The following is a 23,421-nucleotide window of genomic DNA, read 5'->3' as shown; positions in this document are numbered from 1 at the left end:
ATAATAAGCCGACATGGCAACGCCGTTATTCTGGCGGACGGACCACTCTCTGACGTGTGTTTACTTCCCCTTTTTTTAAATCTACATTTCCCCGGTCTGCCTAGAAACGTAGACATTTACCGTACTTTGTGCATTTATTGTGACATATATTTACTACACAATGTGACACGTTTATATCAAGTTAAATGTGGTGGTGTGTTTATTTTATTTATTCGTTTACTTGTATTTTTGCGGAAGAGAACGGTGAACACGAAACGATCTTCCGGGGGAAACATTTGACTGCCGTACCAGTTTCCTGTTTTACTTTGCCAACGCTGCTCAGCCAATGAAACCCGTGTATTTGGAAAAGAAGGCGGGACGTAAGGCTGTATCATCCAATCACTGTCCACAAATACACAGCAGGGGTAGCGTTGCCATGTCCGCTTATCATAAGCGACTTTGGGCTTGTTTTTCTGTGAAGTTGCTTGTAAAATACTGGTAGTGGTGGTTTTTGGGGTTTGTTTCTAAAGTGTAGTTGCTTATTTTGGGCTTGTTTGAAACAAGCCCAAAATTGTTTCCTAATGTTGTTTAAACCAGTGGTTCTCATCTCAACCATTGTCATGTCAAGGACCCCCAAATTAATATGTATTTGTCTGCGGACTGAAAATAGTTTGTGCCATGGGACCCATGTACCAGATTGGTGTTGTGAAAATATTCCAAAAATGTTCACATGTTTTCCAAGATTCTTTTGAAAATAGCAGATCTACAAGCTTTTAGATCTGCAATTTTAAATGTATACAGTATATAGGTTTAAAGTGCTCATAGTGGCCTAGTAGTCTAGTGCCCTAGTCTGGTTCCTTCTTTTGGGCTTGTCTTCCTAGACCACTGGTTGCTTGTTTCTCTCACACAACATGGCAACACTGAGCATGGGCGGGGCTTCAGAGCTCATAGTGTGGTTGAGGGAAACCCATGTGGGGATGAATGTTGTCTTTAAATGTGCGAAACACATCTTTAGAAAAGCTTCTTTTCCGAGACCTGACGGCTTGTAACTTTTCGTCATGTCTTCTTTCTTCATAAAGAAGAAGGACAACCCGAAGCTCTCCCAAAAAGGAAGCGACCCCAAGCAAACGAAAAAAAGAAAGGTAAGCTCAACTAACTGTTAGCAAGATAGTTACAAATGTAGCTGTAACCATACTTCATTCTAGGAGTTTGACGTTTTCTTTCCAAATAGCAAATAGTATAATGTCACTTATCAGCCAGTGTTGCTAGTCCTAGTAAGAGCATTACAGACAGTAAAACAGTAATACAGAATGTACTTTAATGAATAAAACGTTGGTTTAAAAAAGAAAAAAACATGTGGTTCTCAAACGTTTTGATTGATGACTTGGACCCTGGACCCCACTTTGAGAATCACTGCTTTAACCATTCTGTATGATATAGACTCTATATCATACAGCATGGTTAAAGCAGTGGTCCTCAAAGTGGATAATATACTTATCTATATCAGTGGTTTTCAACCTTTTTTGCATCAAGGACCCCCAAATTGACAAATATTAGCCCAGGGACCCCCATTTGAAAAGATATGCCAGGGACTAAACCATTTAGATTTCTTGGGGGTCCCATTATCCACTCTCAGAGTTACAGACATACAAGGGTCAATTTGGTTGCCAACTATTAATTTGGCTGGGGACCCCCTGGAACCCCCTCAAGGACCACTGGTGGTCCCCGGACCACTGGTTGAAAACCCCTGATCTATATTATAGATAACGCTAATATAACCACTACATCTGCTGTGGTTGGAGGAGGTCTCCCTACTCTCTCATTGGCACATTTAGATCCTGGTGTCCGGGTAGGACTCCTACTGGTGGACGAGTAGTACTGCCTGAAGCTTTATAAGTGCAATAATATCCCCCTGGCCAAGTAGTCGTTCTGTCTTTGATTGACCACATTCAAATCCCGGTAGGACATGAAACCTACTGACTGCGGCTTTAACACTTGATTTTATTGTGCATGTTGACGGCTGACTAATTGTGGTGTTTGTTTCTGATATTGTTGCAGATCGATGGCGGCTCAGGACTTATTAGTAAAGGACGAGTGAAGAAAACTAAGGCCAAATACAACGAAGAGATTTCCAGTGACTCCGAGGGAGAGAGGTGAACATATCACAGACTGATTTAGCTCTAGAATGGCTGTGATGTCACATACATGTCATGTATTGCATAATGTCCACAGCTAGAGATCACTCCCAGGTTAGACTGCCTTGTATTTAAAGTAGTTCACCCCAAAAAAAGATCAATTACACACCCCATGAAGCCTTGAATTCATGGAGATTGTTTTGTTGTTGTCGCATTCCTGAACCAATAATTTGATTTCCGGCCGGAAAGATGCTAATGTCTCCGGTAGTAGATTCCGCAAAGTCCACAAGTCTCCTACTAGAGACTATGCCAGTCATCAAACTATTGGCTTAGGAATGCGTCAAATGCAAAACATCTCCATAAATTGATTGTGTAATTGATAGAAAATAACTCATTTTTTTGGGTGAACTACTCCTTTAACCTGTAGCACTGTGTGTGTACTCACCCAATAATAAATTGCTGAGATTTGGGGTTCCGGATCCCAACCCTATAAATGACAAGTCAAGAGCTGACCTCAAGTCTTCTTGTAAACCTCATTATGTCCAAAACTGTTACTTTTCAGGATTCAAATTCAAAAGTAGCAGGTCTACAATCTCAGTTTCGAGCTTGTGGATCTGCTACTTTTGATGCTTTTATGTGACGCTGTAGTGTGACTGAAAATAAAACACAAAAAGTTCAAATGTGCAGATAAGAGCCCGACAGCAACGATGTATTGGGTGAGTACTACAAATTAGAATGCCACGGCGATCACCTCCTCCTAAAGAGGTTAATATGGGTGTGACCTATATGGCTGTGTGTTATCGTTGCTGTGTCGGGCAGAAACCGCATCTCCATATTTTAACTTTCTATGTTTTTCCGTAAATTAATGTGTCACAGAAAGGTATCATGTAATACATTCTATGGCTAGGAGGACTGTTCTCATTGATGGATCTGACCACACACTACATACATCTAATGCAGTGGTTCTCAAACTGTTCCATGTCAAGGACCCCCAAATTGACACTTATTAGCCCGTGGACCCCCATTTGAAAATATAAGCCAGGCACCCCCATAAAAAAATAATTTCAAGGACCCCCAGTTTGACATGCATTATAGGCTATGGACCCCCATTTAATGGCATTTATATCTCTGGGACCCCAATTCATATTGTAAAATCAATGTTAATTTAACTCTGAGAGAGTACAAATGGAACCAAATGGACCCTAACGGGTCCATTTGGTTCCATTTGTACACTCTCAGAGTTACAGACCAAAGGGTCCATTTGGTTCCTGTCCATCATTTAGCCGGGGACCCCCTCAAGTACCCCTGGGGGTCCCCGGACCCCACTTTGAGAACCAATGATCTAAGGTATCTGTTTAAATACTGTTTTATTGTACCTGTTATTCAACAGCCAAGGAGTGCAAAAGAAGAGGCCGGCCAAGGAAGAGATTGAATATGACGAAACGCCACAGGAGAAGAAACTTAGATTAGCTAAACTCTATCTTGACCAATTAAAGGACGAGGGTGAGTCTCACGGTCTGCGCCGCTAGCCGTTCAGTATTAACCATCATCATGGCAAAATACCCCAGTTGTGATCATTATCAAATGAAGTGTGTATCTTTGTTGAACAGAGGAAAATAAAGCAGAAGAGGACACATTCCAGGATGACCTAGTTGCTGGAAGACTTCAGGATGAAGTTGTAAGAGAATTACTTTGTTTTGTGAATGAGATTTCATCTGTATTGTGATCATTGTTTTTTTTTGTGTTGATAATGATGTAATATTGACCTCTGATCTGACCCTACAGCTTGAGCAGAAAGGAAAGCTGCAGCGACTCATTGCCAAAGACGTGAGTGTGTCCTTCCCTCTCCTGTGTTTACTGTCTGAATGAATTAGCATTCTTAAGAGTGCTATGAATTATAACTAGGGCCGCAACTCGCTAGCAATTACTTTTTCGATGCATTTGATAATTGAGAAGCGTGTAAAAAACAAAGCTGTATATCAACAAATTATTTAACAGTGTTTTGAAACTTTGGTAACACTTGCTATGCATCCCATGTCTATGATGCATTATAAACATACTTATAATGTATTATAATCTGTATTATAACACTGTATAATTATAGTTATAAGAACTCATTAATGCTCATGATGCTTTATAACAATAATCATAACGCATTATAAAGCATTCTATAATGACTTATACGGTCAACTATTATAATTGTGTCTATAATGTTTTAAAGCAACAAATGACCACTTATAGCGACTTAATGACAGTATAATGCATTTTAACAGTGATTGCAATGCATTTTAATGGTGATTATAAAGCATTACAACATGATTATAATGTCTTACAATTATGAGAATTAACATAGAAAGTGTCATTATGAACTGGTTTGTAATGTGTTATGATTGCATTATGAGTACTTATGAGTGCTTATAACTGTAATTATACAGTGTTAAATGCATATCACAATGCATTTACACTTGACCTTATCAGTCATTATATAATGCTTTTTAATGTGTTATGCTTATTGTTATAAAGAATTATGAATATTTATAAGCTCTCATAACTGTAATTATACAGTGTTATAAGCACATCATAATGTATTATAAGTATATTTATAAGGCATTATAGACATAGTATGCATAGCTTGCCAACGACATACCCAGGGATCGATTAATGTGATTAAACCGTTGCACCCATAATTATAACTGTGAATTCAACACAGTGACATAATAACATCCTTTTTAAATATTGACTGATGTTGTTTGGACTTTTCAGCTGCTGCCCCCAGATGCCTCTGAGATCCGTCTGTTGAGAGGGCACAAACTGCCAGTTACGTGTCTGGTCATCTCACCCGATGACAAGTACATCTTCTCTGCTGCTAAAGACTGCTCCATTATTAAATGTCAGTATTCTAGCCTTTCACCACACACGCCCAATAGCGAAGGTAGCTGATCTACAAGCTCAGAACTGAACTTGCAGATCGGCTATGTGTTCGCTGTTAATCCATTAAGACCGGGAAAGCGTCTGTGTCATTTTCGACTTTAACAACTTCATTATTTTATACGTGGCTTTTCAAAAATAGCAGATCTACAAGCTCATGAGCTTGTAGATCTGCTATTTTTTGAAAAAACTTGAAAATGTGTGAAAATGTAATGCTTTTGACTAAGACTAAAAGACTAAATAAGAATTTGCTGTCAAAACGAACACTGGTACATGGTGGACGACTATTCCTCTGATCGTTGACCGCTCCCTATCATTCTGTTTCTCAGGGGATGTAGTGAGCGGTAAGAAACTGCACACGATCACCGGTGGACGGAAGGGTACAGAGGATCGCCATGTCGGACACACGGCCACTATCCTCTGTATGTCCATTTCATCAGATGGAAAGTACCTGGTGAGTTATAGTGTCCGGTACGGTCATTTTAACCATCTGTAACACCTGCCATTGTTCATTGTACACTTACATGTGACATTATGTAATGGTAACAGCATCTACTTGATTTCAATCCTTTTTTAGGCCACTGGAGACATGAACAAGTTGATAATGATCTGGGAGGCAGAAACGTGTAAACACCTATATAAGTTCACAGGACACCGTGGTCCTGTGTCGGTAAGACCCGCTAATCTCACATTAACATGCTGAAAAGTGTCTCTCTGCTAATGTGTCTCACATTAACATGCTGAAAAGTCTCTCTCTCTCTCTCTCTTCTCTCTATGTACATACACTTAAATAACCTCTGTCCGTCATTCTGTCTGATCCCTCAATGAGTTGAGTAATTGATCTGAACTTGCACACGGACATTGACCATTAGCAAAGACAGTGAGCCTGTTTTCCCAAATGTAAGCTGTGTTTAGCGTTTTTGTCAACTCTGTCATACTGTAAGCAGCGGAGATTTGAAGTTCCTGTGCACACGTGGCCACGGCCTGTCGGCCTATAGCCTCTGTTGTCATGGTTACGCTCCCTGCAGACTATAGGATCTGTAGCCGCTTGGTGGATTTAGCTTTGGGGCTACTAATAGTATACACACACACACAGCGACACACAGAGAACGCCAACAGACAGACCTGGCTCACAGCTCCAAAGTTATGGACTTTGATTTTGGAGCCGTGCCCACAGAAAGTGTTTTATGAGCTGACGAGCGCGTTGGATATTATTTCCATACCGCGTGACTGTTTATTAGTGTTATGTTCGAATCATGGACATTTTGTTATTGGCACAAATAGCGTAGCTGAAACGATGTAAACATGGACTTCTTATGGATCATCAACATCAGGTTAATGACCGGGTTGTTACACACAGCCATGATCAAATGAGCAGCCTCCTCTCCAAAAGTTTAACTAAGCAAATACTGTGTACACAGTGCATAACCCAAAGTCTACAAACACCTTTGAGTGCACACCTCCCTGGGTATGGACTGCATATGTATTTAACCATATTATCTTGTGTAGAATCTGAAAAATTCTCTATATATAATTTATTATAATCTTTTTCTCAACCATATTGTACACTAGGGATGTGCACAATAGGTGATGTTCTTGCCACTATTGGCAAGAACCTCACGATACGATACTTGGGTCACGAACACGATACGATTATATCACGATATATTGCGATACGATACATATTGCGATATATTGTGATATATTGCGATATGATACATATTAGAGCTTGATATATGGAGCTCAAGGACATTAAATCATCAAACATTCAGTTTATATATACCCCTGACTGAGGAGCTGCAGATCAGTGATAGGTTCTTTGAATGTTTTTTCATAAAGCCTGTATCAAAAAGAAACTTTTTTTAAAGTATCGATACGACGGCCTGAGAGTATCGGGAAATAAAATATTGCCATATCGATAATATTGCCCATCCCTATTGTACACATATATGAATTCAACCATATTGTCTTCTCTTATGTGCAATCTGAAACATCCTGCTCTTATGAATCATCAACAACTTAAACTTTGCAGGGTCTTTCGTTCAGGAGAGGAACTCACGATCTGTACAGCGCGTCTCACGATCGCTCGGTCAAGGTGTGGAACGTGGATGAGAACGCCTACGTGGAAACTCTGTGAGTACCTACCCGAGCACCATTGACCGCGATGACGTGATTGCTCTGCCCGCAGCAATGTGTGGCAGCGGTAAACTGTCCTGTCTGTCTGTGTGTTCATTTGATAACCGTATAACACAGTGGTTCTCAGCCAGTGGTCCTTGGGGGGTACCAGGGGGTCCCCAGCTAAATTAGTTAACATAGCGTCACAATAATTTTAACCACTTAATAATTTTAACCACAATAGCCTTTGGCTATTCAAAAATAGCAGATATACAAGCTCATAGCACGGCACCGAGTGCCGCGCTATGAGCTTGTAGATCTGCTATTTTTGAAAAATCTTGAAAAATGTGTGCAAATCTTTGAATATATATTGTTTTAAAGCGAACATTTTTAACTCAAATCTTTGCTTCTGGGGTCCCTGGAACAACATTTTTTGAGATGGGGGTTGGCGGCCAAATTCATACTTTTGGGGGTCCTTGACATGAAAAAGTTTGAGCAGCACTGATATAGAAACATACGTTTTTTTCAGAAAACTGTTAGGTCTTAATGGGTTAACATGTTGATGATTGAAAAGGTCTGCCTGTTTAGCTAAATAACTTGAGGGTGAATCGCCTGATTGTCATGAAACCCAGTGAGGGTCCGTGGGCCCAAAGCATGTCAAACTAGGGGGTCCTTGAGAAAGTTTGAGAATCACCGGTTTATCATTGTGAACGTGTGTAGGTTTGGCCATCAGGATGTCATCACTGGACTGGACTGCCTGAGTCGTGAGCGCTGCGTGACCTCAGGTGGGAGAGACAGAACTGTGAGGGTGTGGAAGATCGCGGAAGAGTCTCAGCTGGTGTTTAATGGCCACGAGTGAGTATCTCTGCTGTTTGGTGTGGTTGGAGAGCAGGGTCCGCAATCGGAAGCAAATCGGGGATGTTTCAGTTTATAGATCTGCAAATGTTTTTTGTTATCGTACACATTTGTGCAAATCTTTGAATATATATATATATATTTTTAAGCGAACAAAACTCAAATCTTTGCTTCTGGGGGTCCTTGGAACAACATCATTTTGGGGGTCCTTGACATGAAAAAGTTGGAGCACCACTGATATAGTAACAAAGGGTTTTTTCAGAAAACTGTTAGGATTCAGAAGACATTTTGTAGAATTGGCCTGAGGTCTGAAAGGGTTAACCTTAACCGTCTGAGCCACTGCTTATTTCAGAATAAACCTGTGACTGTCACATAATTAGCGTCTTTTAACTGGCTTGCCTAGTAGTGTAACTGCCTCTCCTTTGATCGTCTCCAGCGGCTCAATTGACTGTATCCAGCTCATCAACGAGGAGCACATGATAACCGGAGCAGATGACGGGTAAGCCTTCCACTGTGTCACCCAATGGCAAGTTAGTTTTCACCAAGTACGACCCAACTACCAGCTCAGAGGCTTTATGGTTAGAGTGTCAGGGGTTCAACTCCCGGCCGAGTGATTCCAAAGACTAACTTTTACATCAAGAAAATGGGCTCCTAACCTATATGGGTCACATGGCTTCGGAACCAGCAGTTCTCAAGGCTACCTACTTATGTATCGTTTTCCTGTTTGTTTGGCAGCTCTCTGTCTCTTTGGAGTGTCAACAAGAAGAAGCCCTTGGGAACGGTGAAGCAGGCCCACGGGTGCCAGGGCGAGGCGGGGCTGGAGCAGCCTCATTGGGTGTCGTCGGTAGCGGCGCTTCACAACTCCGACACGGTCGCCTCAGGTGCTTCTAGCTGTGAGAGTCCTTTTCTAAACATGGACGGCACACAACATGGCGTGTCTATGTTGTGTGGGAGAGTAACAACAACAAGACATACCATGTTTTTCACTTTACGTTCATTCATTGGCTGACTTGTCTGTGTAACGTGACTGTAGACATGGCACATGCTCTTAGTACTATGCAAAATGGTCACACATAATCTTTAAGGTGCCCCTGAGTCTGAGAGTCCGGGGATAATCTCACAAACCACTGGACCAGATTTTTTGCCAAATTTCTTTTGCATGCTGCCTTTAGGCCAAGGAAGTAACTCCCTGAATGTAGTTGTCTTTCTTTTGCTTCGTTGTACCAATCAAGGCTCATAACACAACACATTATGAGCTTGTTGATGGGCTATTTGCACTGAACATTCGCTTATTTTTCTAGATGCTCGCCTATTATGACATGCCCGGAATAGGCTTGCTAGGGTTCATGTGGTTAATGCAACAAGAGCCCTTTTTTTCCGTTTAAAGTTCCAGGAAGTAGAGGAAATAAATATTTCAAAATCTACAATGATTCTGTCTTCAGGTTCCCACAACTCAAAGGTGCAACTGTGGAAGTGTGGCCAGGGCTTCAAAGGACTGAAGCCTCTCTTCAGCATACCGGTGGTAAGTGAGGCCCCTCGGTTTGACCCCCTTTCTCATTTGTTTTAGTACTAAAAAAAGAAAATATGCTACATGCTTTCAGTGGTGGAAAAAGTACTCGGGATATTTTACTGAATCACCATTGTGTGTGTCTCTCCTCTTTATCCCAGACGGGCTTCGTCAACAGCCTGAAGTTCTCAAGCTCCGGTCAGTTCCTGGTGGCAGGTGTTGGACAAGAGCACAGGTAAATGGAGTAATGGACATGGGCTCAAACATTTGCTTGCCACGTTATGTTTATTGTCTCTGTATTCAACATTGATATCGTCGCTGTCGGGTGGATATGTCCAAAACCGTTCCTTTTTTATTATTATTTTTAACACATTTTAAATATTCATATTTTAAACACATATATGTGACTGTTATTGGTGGTTCTGAAGAGGCTTGAACCACTTAAATCCTATATACTTTGTATTCCTGGCCCTCTTTTTTTTTGTACCTCTACAGTACACCAAATCTCAGCTCAACAACTTGTCGTGTTGCAACGTGTTGTGAGCTTGTAGAACAGCTATCGTTTCCGTATGCTCACCCATTATGACATGTCCAGAATAGGGACGCTAGGGTTCATGTGGGTTCATGTGGTTAATCAATGATCGTCCAGAAGTGTCAATGCCTGAGATCCCCCACTAGATGGCACTATGCAACCATAGCAAGCTTTTAATGGCATGATTAGCCTATTGTTAATAGCAGTGGTGGAAAAAGTACTCAAACGTTTTACTTAAGTGAAAGTATCAATACTGCAATGCTAGAAGTACTCTGTTACAAGTAAAAGTCCGGAATTAAAAAAAGTACTTGAATAAATAGTACAACAGTATTGGTATCAAAATGTACTTTAGTTTAAAGTACCAAAAGTACTAAAATGTTTGAAAATAGCAGATCTCCAAGCTCACAACGCGTCGCATCCTGTAGAGCTTGTAGATCGATTATTTTCAAATAGCATATGTATAAAATAGGGCTGAAGTGGTTAATGTATGTTTTTATAATGTAATAATTTATATTGTACTTAAGTACAGTACTTGAATAAATGTACTTAGTTACTTTACACCACAGGTTTATAGGCAGTAGCCTATGTTTGACATTTTGTACTTAAGCTTCTTAACAAACGGATTGAGATGGAATATCGGCTTCCAATTTGTGATTAGCAACAAAAAACACATTGGATTCAAGAATATTGTGAAGGTGGATCGTTTTGTAATTGTTATGGCTTCCATAGTTAGCCTATTGACCGACTCAATCGGTAATGTATTATGAAATCGTTATGAAGCTTTAATTTAAGCAGATAATTGTTGTAGTTAATGTATAAAATAGGATTTATTTCATATAGTTGCTGCCCCATACGTTTGATTGGATTTCATTTTCATAACGATATTTGACTAGGTACCACATAGGCACTGAATCCCTATTAATTATCACCACATTCTAACAGTCTGAAGGATTATTAATTTGCTTTCCCCCCCAGAGGTTAATATGAAAAATGCCAGAGAACGTTATGCTCAAATGGAAGCTACATGATGGCGCTGTGGGATTGTACTCTGAACAGATGATCTCAAAGGCATTTTTTTTATGCTGAATAATACAGTAAATACCACTACATGCAGATAGTTAATTTGCATAGCAGTGCATACATCATAGAGATACCTCCGTGGTGTACATTGGAGCCAGCAGTTTTGACGTGGATGCCCACATCTAGGGTTGCCAGATCGGCTTATTATAATTTCCCCGCAAGATTTTATTTGAAAATAGCCGATCTACAAGCTCACGACGCGTTGTGAGCTTGTAGATCTGCTATTTTCAAATAGCTGATTTATATGTTAAAGTGCTCATGTGGCCTGCATTGTCGCTTCTCTTGGGCTGGTTTTCCTAGACCTGGTTGCTTGTTTCTCTCACAGAATCTGGCAACACTGCCCACGTCCACATGATGTGATTGCTTTATATTTGAAATTGTGTTTTTAGTTTGGTAATGTCAAAACCAAATGAAAAAAGAAATGAAGCTCTAATCTAATACATGCATAATGAAACATCCTCAGTGTTAGGTTGCCAACAGACGGGCCTTTCTTTCTCTCCCTCTCGCTGTCTGTCGCTCTCTCTCTGATGTGTTTGTTCTTTGCATTTCTTCAAGGTTGGGCAGGTGGTGGAGATTGAAAGAAGCAAAGAATGGGATCTACATTATTCCTCTTAAAAGACAAACTCCCCAAAACGAAGACGCTCCCCAAAACGAAGACGCTCCCCAAAACGAAGACGCTCCTCAAAACGAAGACGCTCCCCAAACCGAAGACGCTCCTCAAAACGGAGACTCTCCTCAAAACGGAGAAGCCAAGCCCGATGATGACGTTGAGCCGAAAGAACAGGAGACTGCTTAATATGTTTTCCATTTGTTTTAATTTTGTGTTATGCGTTGAACTCTCTCATTTTGTTTTTTTCAGCAAGTTAATTCCACTGGAGAGCTTCGTAAAATGTCCGTTATAATCTACTTTTCAATGTTCCCTTTGAGAAAAAGCAACGCACCAATACTTAAAATAAAAGAAGGAATTAGCACCTCCTTTTCACCAATTCATTTGTTTATTTGTTTCGCCATTCCACGCCTTCATTGTGTGAAATTACACCTGTATAATTTCTGCTAATACAGGATATACTATTTCTCAACACCGATTGCCTTGTGGCGTGATTTCATCCTTTTGTGTAGATAAGTGCCCATGAGACCTGGAGATGGAAGTTGTTGCTGTTGGGTGGAAACCTTGTATGTCCAAAACCATTCCTTTAAAAAAAAAAACATTTTAAATGGTTAAAATAACCGATCTACAAGCTCAACACGTCGCGATGCGTGGTAAGCTTGTATATCGGCTATTTTCACTACTTTTCTGCGTAGGGTATTCATTTACGGGGAAAAAAACATTAAAGTTGAGATATGGAGATGCAAGGTTTCAGCCTGACGGCAACAAAGTGTTTTCCACAGCTTGGAGCTATTAAATCCATCAGATGGGAACGGCTGGGACAGAGCAGAGATGGTTTTGACAGATTAATCCTGCACAGTTGGTGAGGAGTCTCTTTTGAGAAGAAGCCAGTCTCACAGGAGTTGAGTCGTGTTGAAGGCATCCTCCTCTGTTCTCATTGGATTATCAGTCAATATTTTTTGTCTTGTGTTCTTTGAGGAGAGGTCTGACTTAAGCCAGGTACACACTGCAGGACCTTAAAGTGCTCGGGGGGTCATCTGATCGTTAAGCATAACACACTGCAGGAGTTTTTTTTTCTTGAAATCGTCTGTCATAATATCGTTGTGGTTTTCACAACACGATTGATCCCCGACAAGGGCTGACACACTGTAGGATAGTTCACTAGGATGCTATCTCCAGAGTCAGACCCAATACATACATTTGTGTTTATTCCAATTCATTTTAATCAACGTATCCGGTGATATGCCTCTCTCCCTCTCCCACTCTCTCTCTCTCCCTCTCCCTCTCTCTCTCTCTCGCACGGCAAGTGCGCTGATTCCGCTGTGACAGAGTTGCCATGTCCGCTTATTATAAGCGACTTTGGGATTGTTTTTCTGTAAAGTTGCTTGAACGTGTAGTTGCTTTTTTGGCCTTGTTGTCTAATGTTGTTTGAACCAGTTGTTCTCAAACATTTTCATGGCAAGGACCCCCAAATTAATAATAACTAGAAAAGTGTGCTCCTCAGAGCACAGGTCTCCGCCAGGCCGGGTTGCCTACCCAGGGCCCTTTGGAAGCCAGTCATAGCTAATTGGAATGGGGTCTGACTCATACATCTTGATCACATGACCGTAGTGTGTTTTGAAGAAACACATATGGCAGATAATGTAATCTGGCACAGATAAACAGTGAATCCAGGGGGGCAGGGTGTCCCCAGTGTCATGGCTGGCTCAAATCCATGACAAATAAGGGAAGGAATATCAGGTGTAAAATAAATAACAAATGTTTATTAAAGAATGAACCTAACATAACTACAATATAAATGGATGGCATACATGGCTATATATATATATATATATATATATATATATATATATATATATATATATATATGCTCACAACAACCTGTTGAGCTTGTAGATCGGATATTTTCAAATAGCCTATGTATAAACTAGGGCTAAAGTGGTTAATGTAAGATCTATAATGTAATAATTTATATCTGCAAAAGCGCAAAGTAACTAGTAAATAAAGTTTTCAAATAATTGTAGTGGAGTGAAAGTACAATATTTTCCTCTGAGATGCAGTGGAGTAGAAGTAAAAGTATTGCAATTTGTAAATACTCCAGTAAAGTGAACATACCACAACATTTTACTTAAGTACAGTACTTGAGTAAATGTACTTAGTTACTTCACACCACTGGCCACGGGGCACCCACTTTGAGAAACCCTGCCCTGGGAGGTACTTAGTTATTGCTCCACACTCCCTAGAGAGCAGGGAGGGAGGGGCGGGCTTTATAAGTCCTCCAATTGTCAGCCCCCCCCCCCCCCCCACACACACACACACACACACACACACACACACAGTGTGTTACAGGCTCTGCAAAGTTTGGAAGTAAAAGATCGAAATAAACAACTCATAATGTAACATTACTCTACATGAACATTGAGTAGAGTTGTCAGTGTTTACCAGAGTGGTGAAAGCTGCTATAAACACGCTTGTGTGACAAGACATTTTCTCCATCTGAGCAAACAGGTGAGTTTCTGCAGGTGCTTGAGCTTAGCTAATTAGCGGCTTAGCATTAAAGGAATTGATGGAATGTGTGTTTTCATTTTATTTTAATTTCTTTTATTTTACTTGGTAAAGCAACAACTAGTCAGGATGAAGCATTGTTGTGTTGTGTGATGTGATGTGAAGTGAACATGTCATGTTGTATTGTTGAGCTGTGTTTGATTGTGATGCTAAGACAGGCTATGCAAGCCTAGTCAGTGGTATAAAGTAGCTAAGTACATGTACTCAAGTACTGTACAATTTTGAGGAGCTTTTACTTTACTGGAGTATTTTAAATTTCCAATACTTTTACTTCTACTCCACTACATCCCAGAGAAGTATTTTACTCCACTACAATTATTTGAAAACTTTGGTTACTGGTTACTTTATAGATTTGGATTATTATTACAAAACATACCACTTCAGCCCTGTATAGCCTATACAGTAGTTAGGCTATTTCAAAATAGCCGATCTACAAACTCACAACACGTCACATTGTAACGCTTGTGCATAATGAGTACTTTTACTTTTGGTACTTTAAGTATATTTTGATGCCAATACTTTTGTACTTTTACTGAAGTAAAGTTTGAATACCAGACTTGTACTTGCAATAGAGTATTTCAAAATTGCTGTATTGGTACTTTTACTCAAGTATCAGTAAGTATCATCAGGATCCTGGATAGCTTGGTTCCAGGCTTAATAATTTATAAAAAAAAAAATTCTTAAATCTCCATGGGAAAAAATAATGGGTTTTCTATCTGTGACACCACAAAATGGCCGCCACTGCTATGCCCTATAAGTGTATACAGGGTATTTGCACATTTATAAAGTTTACAATTGAATGACTTTTAATACTAAATTGGCCAAATGGTCAAATATTACGTAAGAAAGAGGCAAACATTGTGAAAATAGCCGATCTACAAGCTCTACGTATACTAGGCTGTGTATGTTGTGACGGCCCCCTGGGCCTTTGCTATAGGATTATGTGTGTGTGTCCCTTTAACATTCCATTGCAGTGCTGGGTTGGAGTGTGGAGGCTGAGATGATCAGTGGAAGGGGAGACACCTGGCCAATTGTCTCCTCACTCTATAAAAGCCCCACTCTACAACAGTTCATTCTCTTCAGTCCTCCCCAGGTCACAGGCGTGTGGCCGCACCAGGAGAGCATTTGTATTTGAGTTCTTTATGTTCAGTTATTAGGTTCAGTTTCAGGCAGCATGTTTCCCTGCCTTTATGCGTTGGAAACTTGACTTATTAATTAATTATTATTCTTTCACGATTTGGTAAATAAACTTTACATTTATTTATGTATTCCTCCGTGTCGTCTCCCCTTTTTTGTTATAGTCTCTGAGCCAGACTGTAACAATGTTGTGACAGGATACAGTATACGTGTATGTGGCTCTCGGTTACTTGAAATTGTGAAATTGTCTTTCTTTCATTCAGATACTCAAGGCTGGCAGAGGTGTTGGAGGGGACACACCCCCCTCCCCCTCCTCTTCATTATAAGCGTGGACTATGAAGACAGGCCATCAGTGGAGGAGGGGAGCAAGAACTGGGCTTCACTACTACAACTAGGAGGTCTAGATGACTCCCTAAAGTAGTCTTTTTTTATTTTATAAACACACACCCACCCACCCATACACCCCCACACACATACGTAAATGCCCAGAAGACTGAGGTTCTCACCTACAGTGTAACACCCTCCCAGACCATCCACCTCTAATAAAGTACTGGTGAAGCTAACCAGAGAGATGTAAAGTACTGGTGAAGCCAACCTGATGTATGGAGGATGAAGATGATGGGAGACGCCTGCTGGAAGGCTCATCCGAGGATGCCCTGCCCTAGAGATGGAGATCTGGAAATCTCTCTCTATCCATGGGTTTGTCTGCATGGTGGATTCCTCCGAAGACTTGGTCTTCGCACGGTCGAACGGCCGAAGACCTCGTCCTTCTCGGGGGTTTCCCCTGAAGACGGCTGATGAAGACGACTCAAAGTAGGAACCTCTTTAGGGCTGTCACGATTATGACATATTAATTGTTGCTCAAATAATTGCGATCAACTAGGCCAAATTAATTAATTATTGCGTTGTACATTGAGCATTGTAACATTATTATTAAAAAATGTGTCTGTCTTCGTAAACAAAAGGTGCACGGGTCAGATATGACAAATAATTTGTGTAATTCAATAACTTTATACTTTTAAAAAAACATGAATAGTGGAAATAGCAGTCTGCTATTTCCACTATTTTTGAAAATGTTTGAAAACATATGAACAATGTCTTCAACATGGAAATGATTATGCCGATTATCTGAAAAAGTATTGCGATTATCTCAAATACTTGCGATCAGGTGATTATGTAATAATGGTGACATACCTTACTTTCCTTTGCTGGATGATGCTTCTGCAGTTTGTGTTGTATGATGTTTTTGTTGTGTGCTGTTGATGCTGTACGTGTCATGTGCTGATGTTGTTCAAGAGATGTAGCTCTGTTGCTGTCAGAGCTTTTATAAACACAAACACACCCCACACACACACCCACCCACCCATACACCCCCACACACATAGCTACCCCACGCTACCCCACGCTCTGTTGCTGTAGCTCTGTTGCTGTTGGGGCCCGGTGTGGCAGTGAAACATGTGACTGTTGGTTTGTGGCTCTGGAATTGAAGGCTGATGTACACTATCAGGTCGGTTGTGTTGTGACTGTTATTGTGTGTGTGTGTGTGTGTGTGTGTGTGTGTGTGTGTGTGTGTGTGTGTGTGTGTGTGTGTGTGTGTGATAGAGAGAATTTGCATTACATTTTTTTTAGACATAGTCCTCTGTAAATCCGGGCCATTTGAAAAGGTCACTTTTTGGTAGGTACAACAGAGCACTCCTGCAAACTGTGGAAGCCATTTTTAGCCAATCAGGATGGAATATGAAAAATCTGAAAGACCCTGTTTAGTTTAATGACTATAGAGATACTGTGTAGCAAATTGCGTGATGTTTGAACAAAATCTGTAGGAGTACTATCAAAAATGTGTTTTGCAAAAAGCGTCCTCCTTCCTGGTGGCGCTATAACAGGCCCATGTGAAAGATGTGGGGCAGAGGTTCTTGAAATCCAGGGAGTGTGTGTGCACATATTCGCTGCAATCAAGCCAACAGTGCCGGAGATTAGCTCTACACAGACAGACAGAATGACACGGACACACGGACGGACAGGGTGAAAAACATACTGTCTAGAATAAAAGAAAAACTAAAATAAGATGAAAACTTAAAAAAAGTGCTCCTCGGAGCACAGGTCTCCGCCAGGTCAGGTTGGTTATTGTGGCCTCCTGGTGGCGCTATAATAGGCCAATGTGAAAAGGTAGCCATGTCTTCTTAGGCCTTGCACGGCAATCGGACACTGCATTCATGATTTGAGGCATTTTGTTCAAAACAATTGTTTTGCTAAATTAGACCTGCTGGTGGCGCTATAACGGCCAATGTTTAAAGGGTTGCATTTGCTCCTCAACATAGTGTGAATGTGCGTGCAAAGTTTGACCGCAATCGGATGCTGCGTTCATGATTTGCGGCTTTTTGTTCAAAACAAGCCACTACTGCAAACTTTAGATGTAAATCTTAGCCAATCAGGATGGAATATGAAAAATCAAACGCATCCGTCTTGATCACATGACTGTAGAGATCGGTAACTATGCGGGGGATGTGTTTGTTGTGGTCAGGTCCACCGACCTTCCATAGCCACGGTGACTGTAATGTGCTCTCATTGGCTGTAGCGTACATCTCCTCGCAAGGTGATCGCAGCTTCTTTCATACTGTACGATAATGTCTGCTGTGCTGTCTTGAATATCTAACATGGTAGTTATCTGAAAACGGTCGGAAAGCCGTCGCAGAACGGAGAATCGCGGCCACATCGTGTCGTGGAGCCTTTCACACACAGCGAGCATTATCTCGCCGATCAAAGGCCGATCTGCGTCAGATCGGGAGGTTCTGTGGGCGAGCGCCAAAAAAGGTCGGCGACAGCAATATCGGACCAAATGTCCTGCAGTGTGTACCTGCCCTTAATTGCATTTTTTTTTTTGGTTTACCCTGGAAAGGTGAAAAGGGCTTAACCCATTAAGACCGGACAGGGAAAGCATCTGTGTGTCATTTTAGATTTCTTTGGCTATTCAAAAATAGCAGATATACAAGCTCATAGCGCGGTACAGAGTTCAAAATTGTGAAAATGTGTGCAAATCTTTGAATATAGCCCTGTATGTTTTTTAAAGCGAACATTTTTAACTCAAATCTTTGCTTCTGGGGATTCTACAAATGTCTTCTAAATCCTAGTTTTTGAAAAAAACTTATGTTGCTATAATATCAGTGATTCTCATACTGTTTTCTTCATGTCAAGGACCCCCAAACTGATATGTATTTGTTCGTGGACCCCCCCCCATCTCAAAATATCTTGTTCCAGGGACCCCACCAGAAGCAAAGATTTGAGTTAAAAATGTTTCAAAAAATATATACACTCAAAGATTTGCACCAATTTTCACGATAAAAAAACAAAAGAGAGCAGATCTACAAGCTCGTAGCGTGGCACTCGGTGCAGCGCTACGAGCTTGTAGATCTGCAATTTTTTTAATAGCCCAAAGAAATCTATAAAATGACACAGAGTCGTTCCCGGTCTAAATGGGTTAAAAGGATATTTCACTTTCAAATTAAATAAATATGAAAAAATATATTTTAAAAAATTAATGGAAAATCATCCCCCCCCCCCCCCCACAACACAGTAGAATGTTCTTCTACTGCGTGAGGGGGCCGTGATTTTTCCATTACTTTTTTCTATTTTTATATATATACAGTATATATTTTTGTCATGTTTATTTTATTAAAGTAAAATATCCCTTTACTAAAATGTCCTAATGTAGTACATTTGTATTTTAGCTTTATGTTATGTGACCTCACAACTGAGGGAGTTGCATTGCCAGTACCAACACTAACGTACATCTTTCAATCACAAAAGATGTATACGTTAATGTTTTCCGGGAATGTCATTCTCTGATGATAAATGGTTATGTTATGCTTATTCTTGAAGGCTTATAATTATAATATAAAGATTTTGTTTTTGAGGAAAATCTCTGGCTAACAGACAATGTAGAACTATTAAGTTTTGTGTCTCTGTATTAAAAAGTTTGATATATTAAGCCTACTAGACTGTAGTACATACAATGTACATGATCTATCTGCTTAATATATATATATATATAATGAACATTTTATATATTGTCATTGTCAGGTGGAAAACTTAAGTCCAAAACCTTCAGGAAATGGGGAAGAAAATAACCTGTGTTCCAATGGATCCAATATAGTTATTATTTAGTCACAAGCTCATGTTAATACTTTTCATTGGTTTTATATAAAACCCACAGACAGACTTAAAGGGATATTTCACTTTCAAACATGTTTGGGGTCATTTTAACATCTACAGACAGTTTTTATGTTGCATGATTCAGTATTTAGATATTTGATATTAATTTGATTCTATGCGCCCCCTTCCTATACAAACCCATTGTATTTTCAAACTCCATTTTAACCATTAGTTCATGGGCCAGACTAGATGTCGGTATAACTCAAGATGGCAAAGGTTACTTAGGGTTGTGCCAGTATTCCACTTTTTGTGTCTCAGATGTTTCTTGATGCCACAGCACTCAAAGAAAATATATGGTTTAGGTGGAAATTGTGGGAAAATGTGTTATTAAAAGTTTGAAGAGATCCAATGACCATACATATTCACGAAAGGGCTTGAATGAAAGCTCAAAGTGTACCCTTAACAACGATACTAAACTCTATAATATAAAACATTGCAATATGTCCTGAACATGAGCCAATACCAATATATGCACCCGTGTCTAAAATGCCATTTTTCATTGGGGAGGGCAGCTGATAACACCAATTTAGCTGTGACTCAGGAAGGGTTAAAATACCAAAATATTATCTACAGACATAGAGCTTCTCAAAAATATCATGATATATTATTATTATATTATACCGACATCTGGTCTGGCCCATGGACTACATGATAAATTAATCAAAAACACCCATCCTTGTTTCTGGTGACTGATATTGTCCATCTAATACTTGGAGGGGCTGTGTTTTTTCAATTACTTTTTTCATTCATTTTATTTCATTTTTTGATTGTGTTTTATTGTTTTCATGTTCCAAAAAGATAATAAAATATACATGAAATGGCCCCTTCACAAATTAAAGGACAATATCAGTCACCAGAACCAAGGATGTGTGTTTTAAATGAATCTAACATGGTTAAAATGGAATTTGAGGGGGGTGTCTGATAAAATGAAATATGGAGATACAAGGTTTCTGCCTGATGATGAGATATAGAGAGAGAGAGAGAGAGAGAGAGAGAGAGAGAGAGAGAGAGAGAGAGAGAGAGAGAGAGAGAGAGAGAGAGAGAGAGAGAGAGAGAGAGAGAGAGAGAGAGAGAGAGAGAGAGAGAGAGAGAGAGAGAGAGAGAGAGAGAGAGAGAGAGAGAGAGAGAGAGAGAGAGAGAGAGAGAGAGAGAGAGAGAGAGAGAGAGAGAGAGAGAGCTGTTTTCACAATATTATTTTTCTTTCTGTTTTATCCATTTCACAAAGGGGGGCCACAAGCCAGAGGTCAAGGCTGTTTAGGGGGCCCTTGGCATGGAAACTGCTGGTCCTGGCCTGGTCGGTGCCATTTGTTCTGAATTGGAACAGGCTTTACTGTAACGTGATGACAGCTGATTTAAGCAGTCACATCTGGCCTGAGTCAAACTAATTAGACTCACTGCTGGGTGTGAAGACACCTGTTATGCATCGATCCAATCAATATACAGGATCAATCAGAGACACACACACACACACACACACACACACACACACACACACACACACACACACACACACACACACACACACACACACACACACACACACACACACACACACACACACACACACACACACAAAGCCTCTGTCATGACAGCACATGTCCATCTGTTGTGTCTTGTACCATCTTGCCCTCTCCACAATAAACATGTTTGTACCATCCCACCCATCTGACCACTTAACACGGCAGCCGTGTTAAGAGGTTAGATGGGTGGGCCGCGTGCATCAGAGCATGTTTATTTTGACGATCAATCAATCAATTTTGTTTGTTTTGGATCAATACACTTTAAGCTCCCATTAAGTTCCTACGTGACCGGAAAGCCTGGTTTTCCTTTTGGATTGACCTGTGTGATCTGGTCCAGGCCACAGATTCCCCAACTAATGTCCGCATCCGATCGTTCCCCCTCATGAATGTTGAATCTCGAGGCCCTAGTGTAGCCAGTTAGAGTTACAGTAAAAACATATACATACCAAACAAAATACACCAAGAAGTATTTCAAGAAATCCCTAGTATTTTCCCCGGGTTCTATTTTCCCCATTTGGCTGGCTTCCTATGTTGTTGAAACCAGTGGTTCTCAAACATTTTCATGTCAACGTCCCCCAACTTAATATATATTTGTCTGCAGCCCCTTTCTGAAAATATTTTGTGTCACACTTTATTCACATTTTCACTCAGATTATTTTGAACATTTCAGATCTACAAGCTCACAACGCGTCGCATCTCGACACGTTGCCAATGTATAGCTAATGTATATACTGTAGGTTTAAAGTGCTCATGTAGCCTATAGCTGCTTCTTTTGGGCTTGTTTTCCCAGATCCCAGTCTAGGTGGCATAATGTGGCAAACTGACCGCAACACTGGCAACTGAAAAGGGATATGAGGATCCAGAGTCAGGGATACAGTGAGGTAGATGGTACAAACATTTCTATTGTAGAAAGAAGGGAACTTAGGACAAGATGGTACATTAGCCAGAGCACATGTAAAGGATGTCATGACATGGCTGATTGATCTTGCACACATCTATTAGATGGATGCACAACAGGTGTCTTGTCACAGCCAACTAATGACGTTTGACTCGGGCCAGATGTGAGTCGACTGCCATCACCCACACCACAGCAATGTCCAGCAAAATGGCATGGGGGTATTCAGTGACCTTTACTAACGTTCTCTAACGTTTTTCATTCATATTCCTATTAAACTATCCATGAACCCCAGTGTCCCTTTTTTGATGCGAACATTCAGCAAAGAATCTCTACAAGCTTGTAGATCAGCTATTTTCAGCAAAGAGATTTGGTGTAGATGGACCAATAGACCCCTGTAGGGTTTACGTTGGTGGTATACTGTGACATAAACCTCTATGAAATATGTGTTGTTAGTTGCAAGTATGATTGGCAAATTAGTATTATCGCGCATGCACACACACACACACACACACACACACACACACACACACACACACACACACACACACACACACACACACACACACACACACACACACACAGCTCTAGAATAAGCATGTCGTCAGGCAGTGCACCTTTTTTTGGCTGCCCAGTGGAAGCAATACTATGTAACATGTGGAGGAATAAAGTAGGCTATTCATATTTAAAGAAAGGTCATGTTGAAGGCTTTCAGTATAGTCCTATTTGGCACGCACGTGTGTGTGTGTGTGTGTGTGTGTGTGTGTGTGTGTGTGTGTGTGTGTGTGTGTGTGTGTGTGTGTGTGTGTGTGTGTGTGTGTGTGTGTGTGTGTGTGTGTGTGTGTGTGTGTGTGTGTGTGTGTGTGTGTGTGTGTGTGTGTGTGTGTCATAAGGGGAGGGGAGCTCACACTACCTAGTCAGTGACTTTTTGTAAATGCCTGATCTCACAATGCCTTATTGCATTGTGAGCTTGTAGATCGTCTTTTTCCACTACAGTTTTCTTGCTTTTTTTAAAAGTGTAAAAAGTATTACATATGGCCTGTTTTGGCCATAGTACATTATTTATTTTCGTACCATTGTCACTCATTTCTTTGTATACTGTATGTATACTGTAGTTATTTGTCATGTCTGACCTGTGCAATTTTTGCTTGCAAAACCTAAAAGGCAAACAGAAATGTACTTTTTATGTATATGTCCCCAATGTCCAATCCCCCAAAACACATGCAATTATTTGTATGACAATTAACTGACAACTAATCTTTGATGATCGTGACAACCCCTATCTTGGATCAGGCATTTCATCAGGCTAAACAATTATGTAAAAATGAGGCTAAACCAGGACACACGTGTCAACTTC

The 23,421-nt window shown here is 40.5% G+C and overlaps 1 protein-coding gene and 2 long non-coding RNA genes across 4 annotated transcripts in view; 2 read left to right on the top strand and 1 right to left on the bottom strand.

Annotated features, from left to right (window-relative positions):
* LOC311049673 overlaps positions 1-14,827 on the bottom strand; it is a 388,479-nt gene extending 373,652 nt beyond the window's left edge. The window contains exon 1 of the long non-coding RNA XR_014601218.1: positions 14,783-14,827. This is a non-coding gene — a long non-coding RNA (uncharacterized lncRNA). The remainder of the gene's footprint in view (positions 1-14,782) is intronic.
* The window catches only part of LOC311049671, a 331,395-nt gene that overhangs the window by 150,958 nt on the left and 157,016 nt on the right, over positions 1-23,421 (top strand). The gene's annotated exons all lie outside the window — the stretch shown is intronic.
* Positions 941-12,119, top strand: rrp9 (ribosomal RNA processing 9, U3 small nucleolar RNA binding protein). 2 transcript variants are annotated; one of them, XM_084063412.1, is made up of 15 exons: positions 941-1,121; positions 2,038-2,132; positions 3,505-3,617; positions 3,725-3,792; positions 3,900-3,941; positions 4,878-5,004; positions 5,372-5,496; positions 5,620-5,712; positions 7,075-7,175; positions 7,878-8,012; positions 8,449-8,511; positions 8,748-8,893; positions 9,455-9,534; positions 9,681-9,754; positions 11,687-12,119. In XM_084063412.1, the coding sequence occupies exons 1-15, from the start codon at positions 1,038-1,040 to the stop codon at positions 11,925-11,927; spliced, it is 1,587 nt and encodes a 528-aa protein (XP_083919538.1). In that variant the 5' UTR covers positions 941-1,037; the 3' UTR covers positions 11,928-12,119. The 2 variants fall into 2 exon arrangements, with proteins under 2 accessions (XP_083919538.1, XP_083919537.1); XM_084063411.1 differs by having other exon boundaries at positions 8,748-8,905.

The sequence above is a fragment of the Gymnoscopelus microlampas genome (assembly GCF_963454915.1).
Source record: "Gymnoscopelus microlampas genome assembly, chromosome: 7".
Classification (NCBI taxonomy): domain Eukaryota; kingdom Metazoa; phylum Chordata; class Actinopteri; order Myctophiformes; family Myctophidae; genus Gymnoscopelus; species Gymnoscopelus microlampas.
This window is presented reverse-complemented; position numbering and strand designations above follow the sequence as displayed.

What these genes read in the sequence shown, in the direction of transcription:
- rrp9 (XM_084063411.1), top strand. Translation starts at nt 1,038, where the DNA reads ATGTCTTCTTTCTTCATAAAGAAGAAGGACAACCCGAAGCTCTCCCAA. An exon ending in AGTGACTCCGAGGGAGAGAG is followed by an intron (nt 2,133 to 3,504) that starts GTGAACATATCA and finishes GTTATTCAACAG; the next exon opens with CCAAGGAGTGCAAAAGAAGA. An exon ending in GAAGACTTCAGGATGAAGTT is followed by an intron (nt 3,793 to 3,899) that starts GTAAGAGAATTA and finishes CTGACCCTACAG; the next exon opens with CTTGAGCAGAAAGGAAAGCT.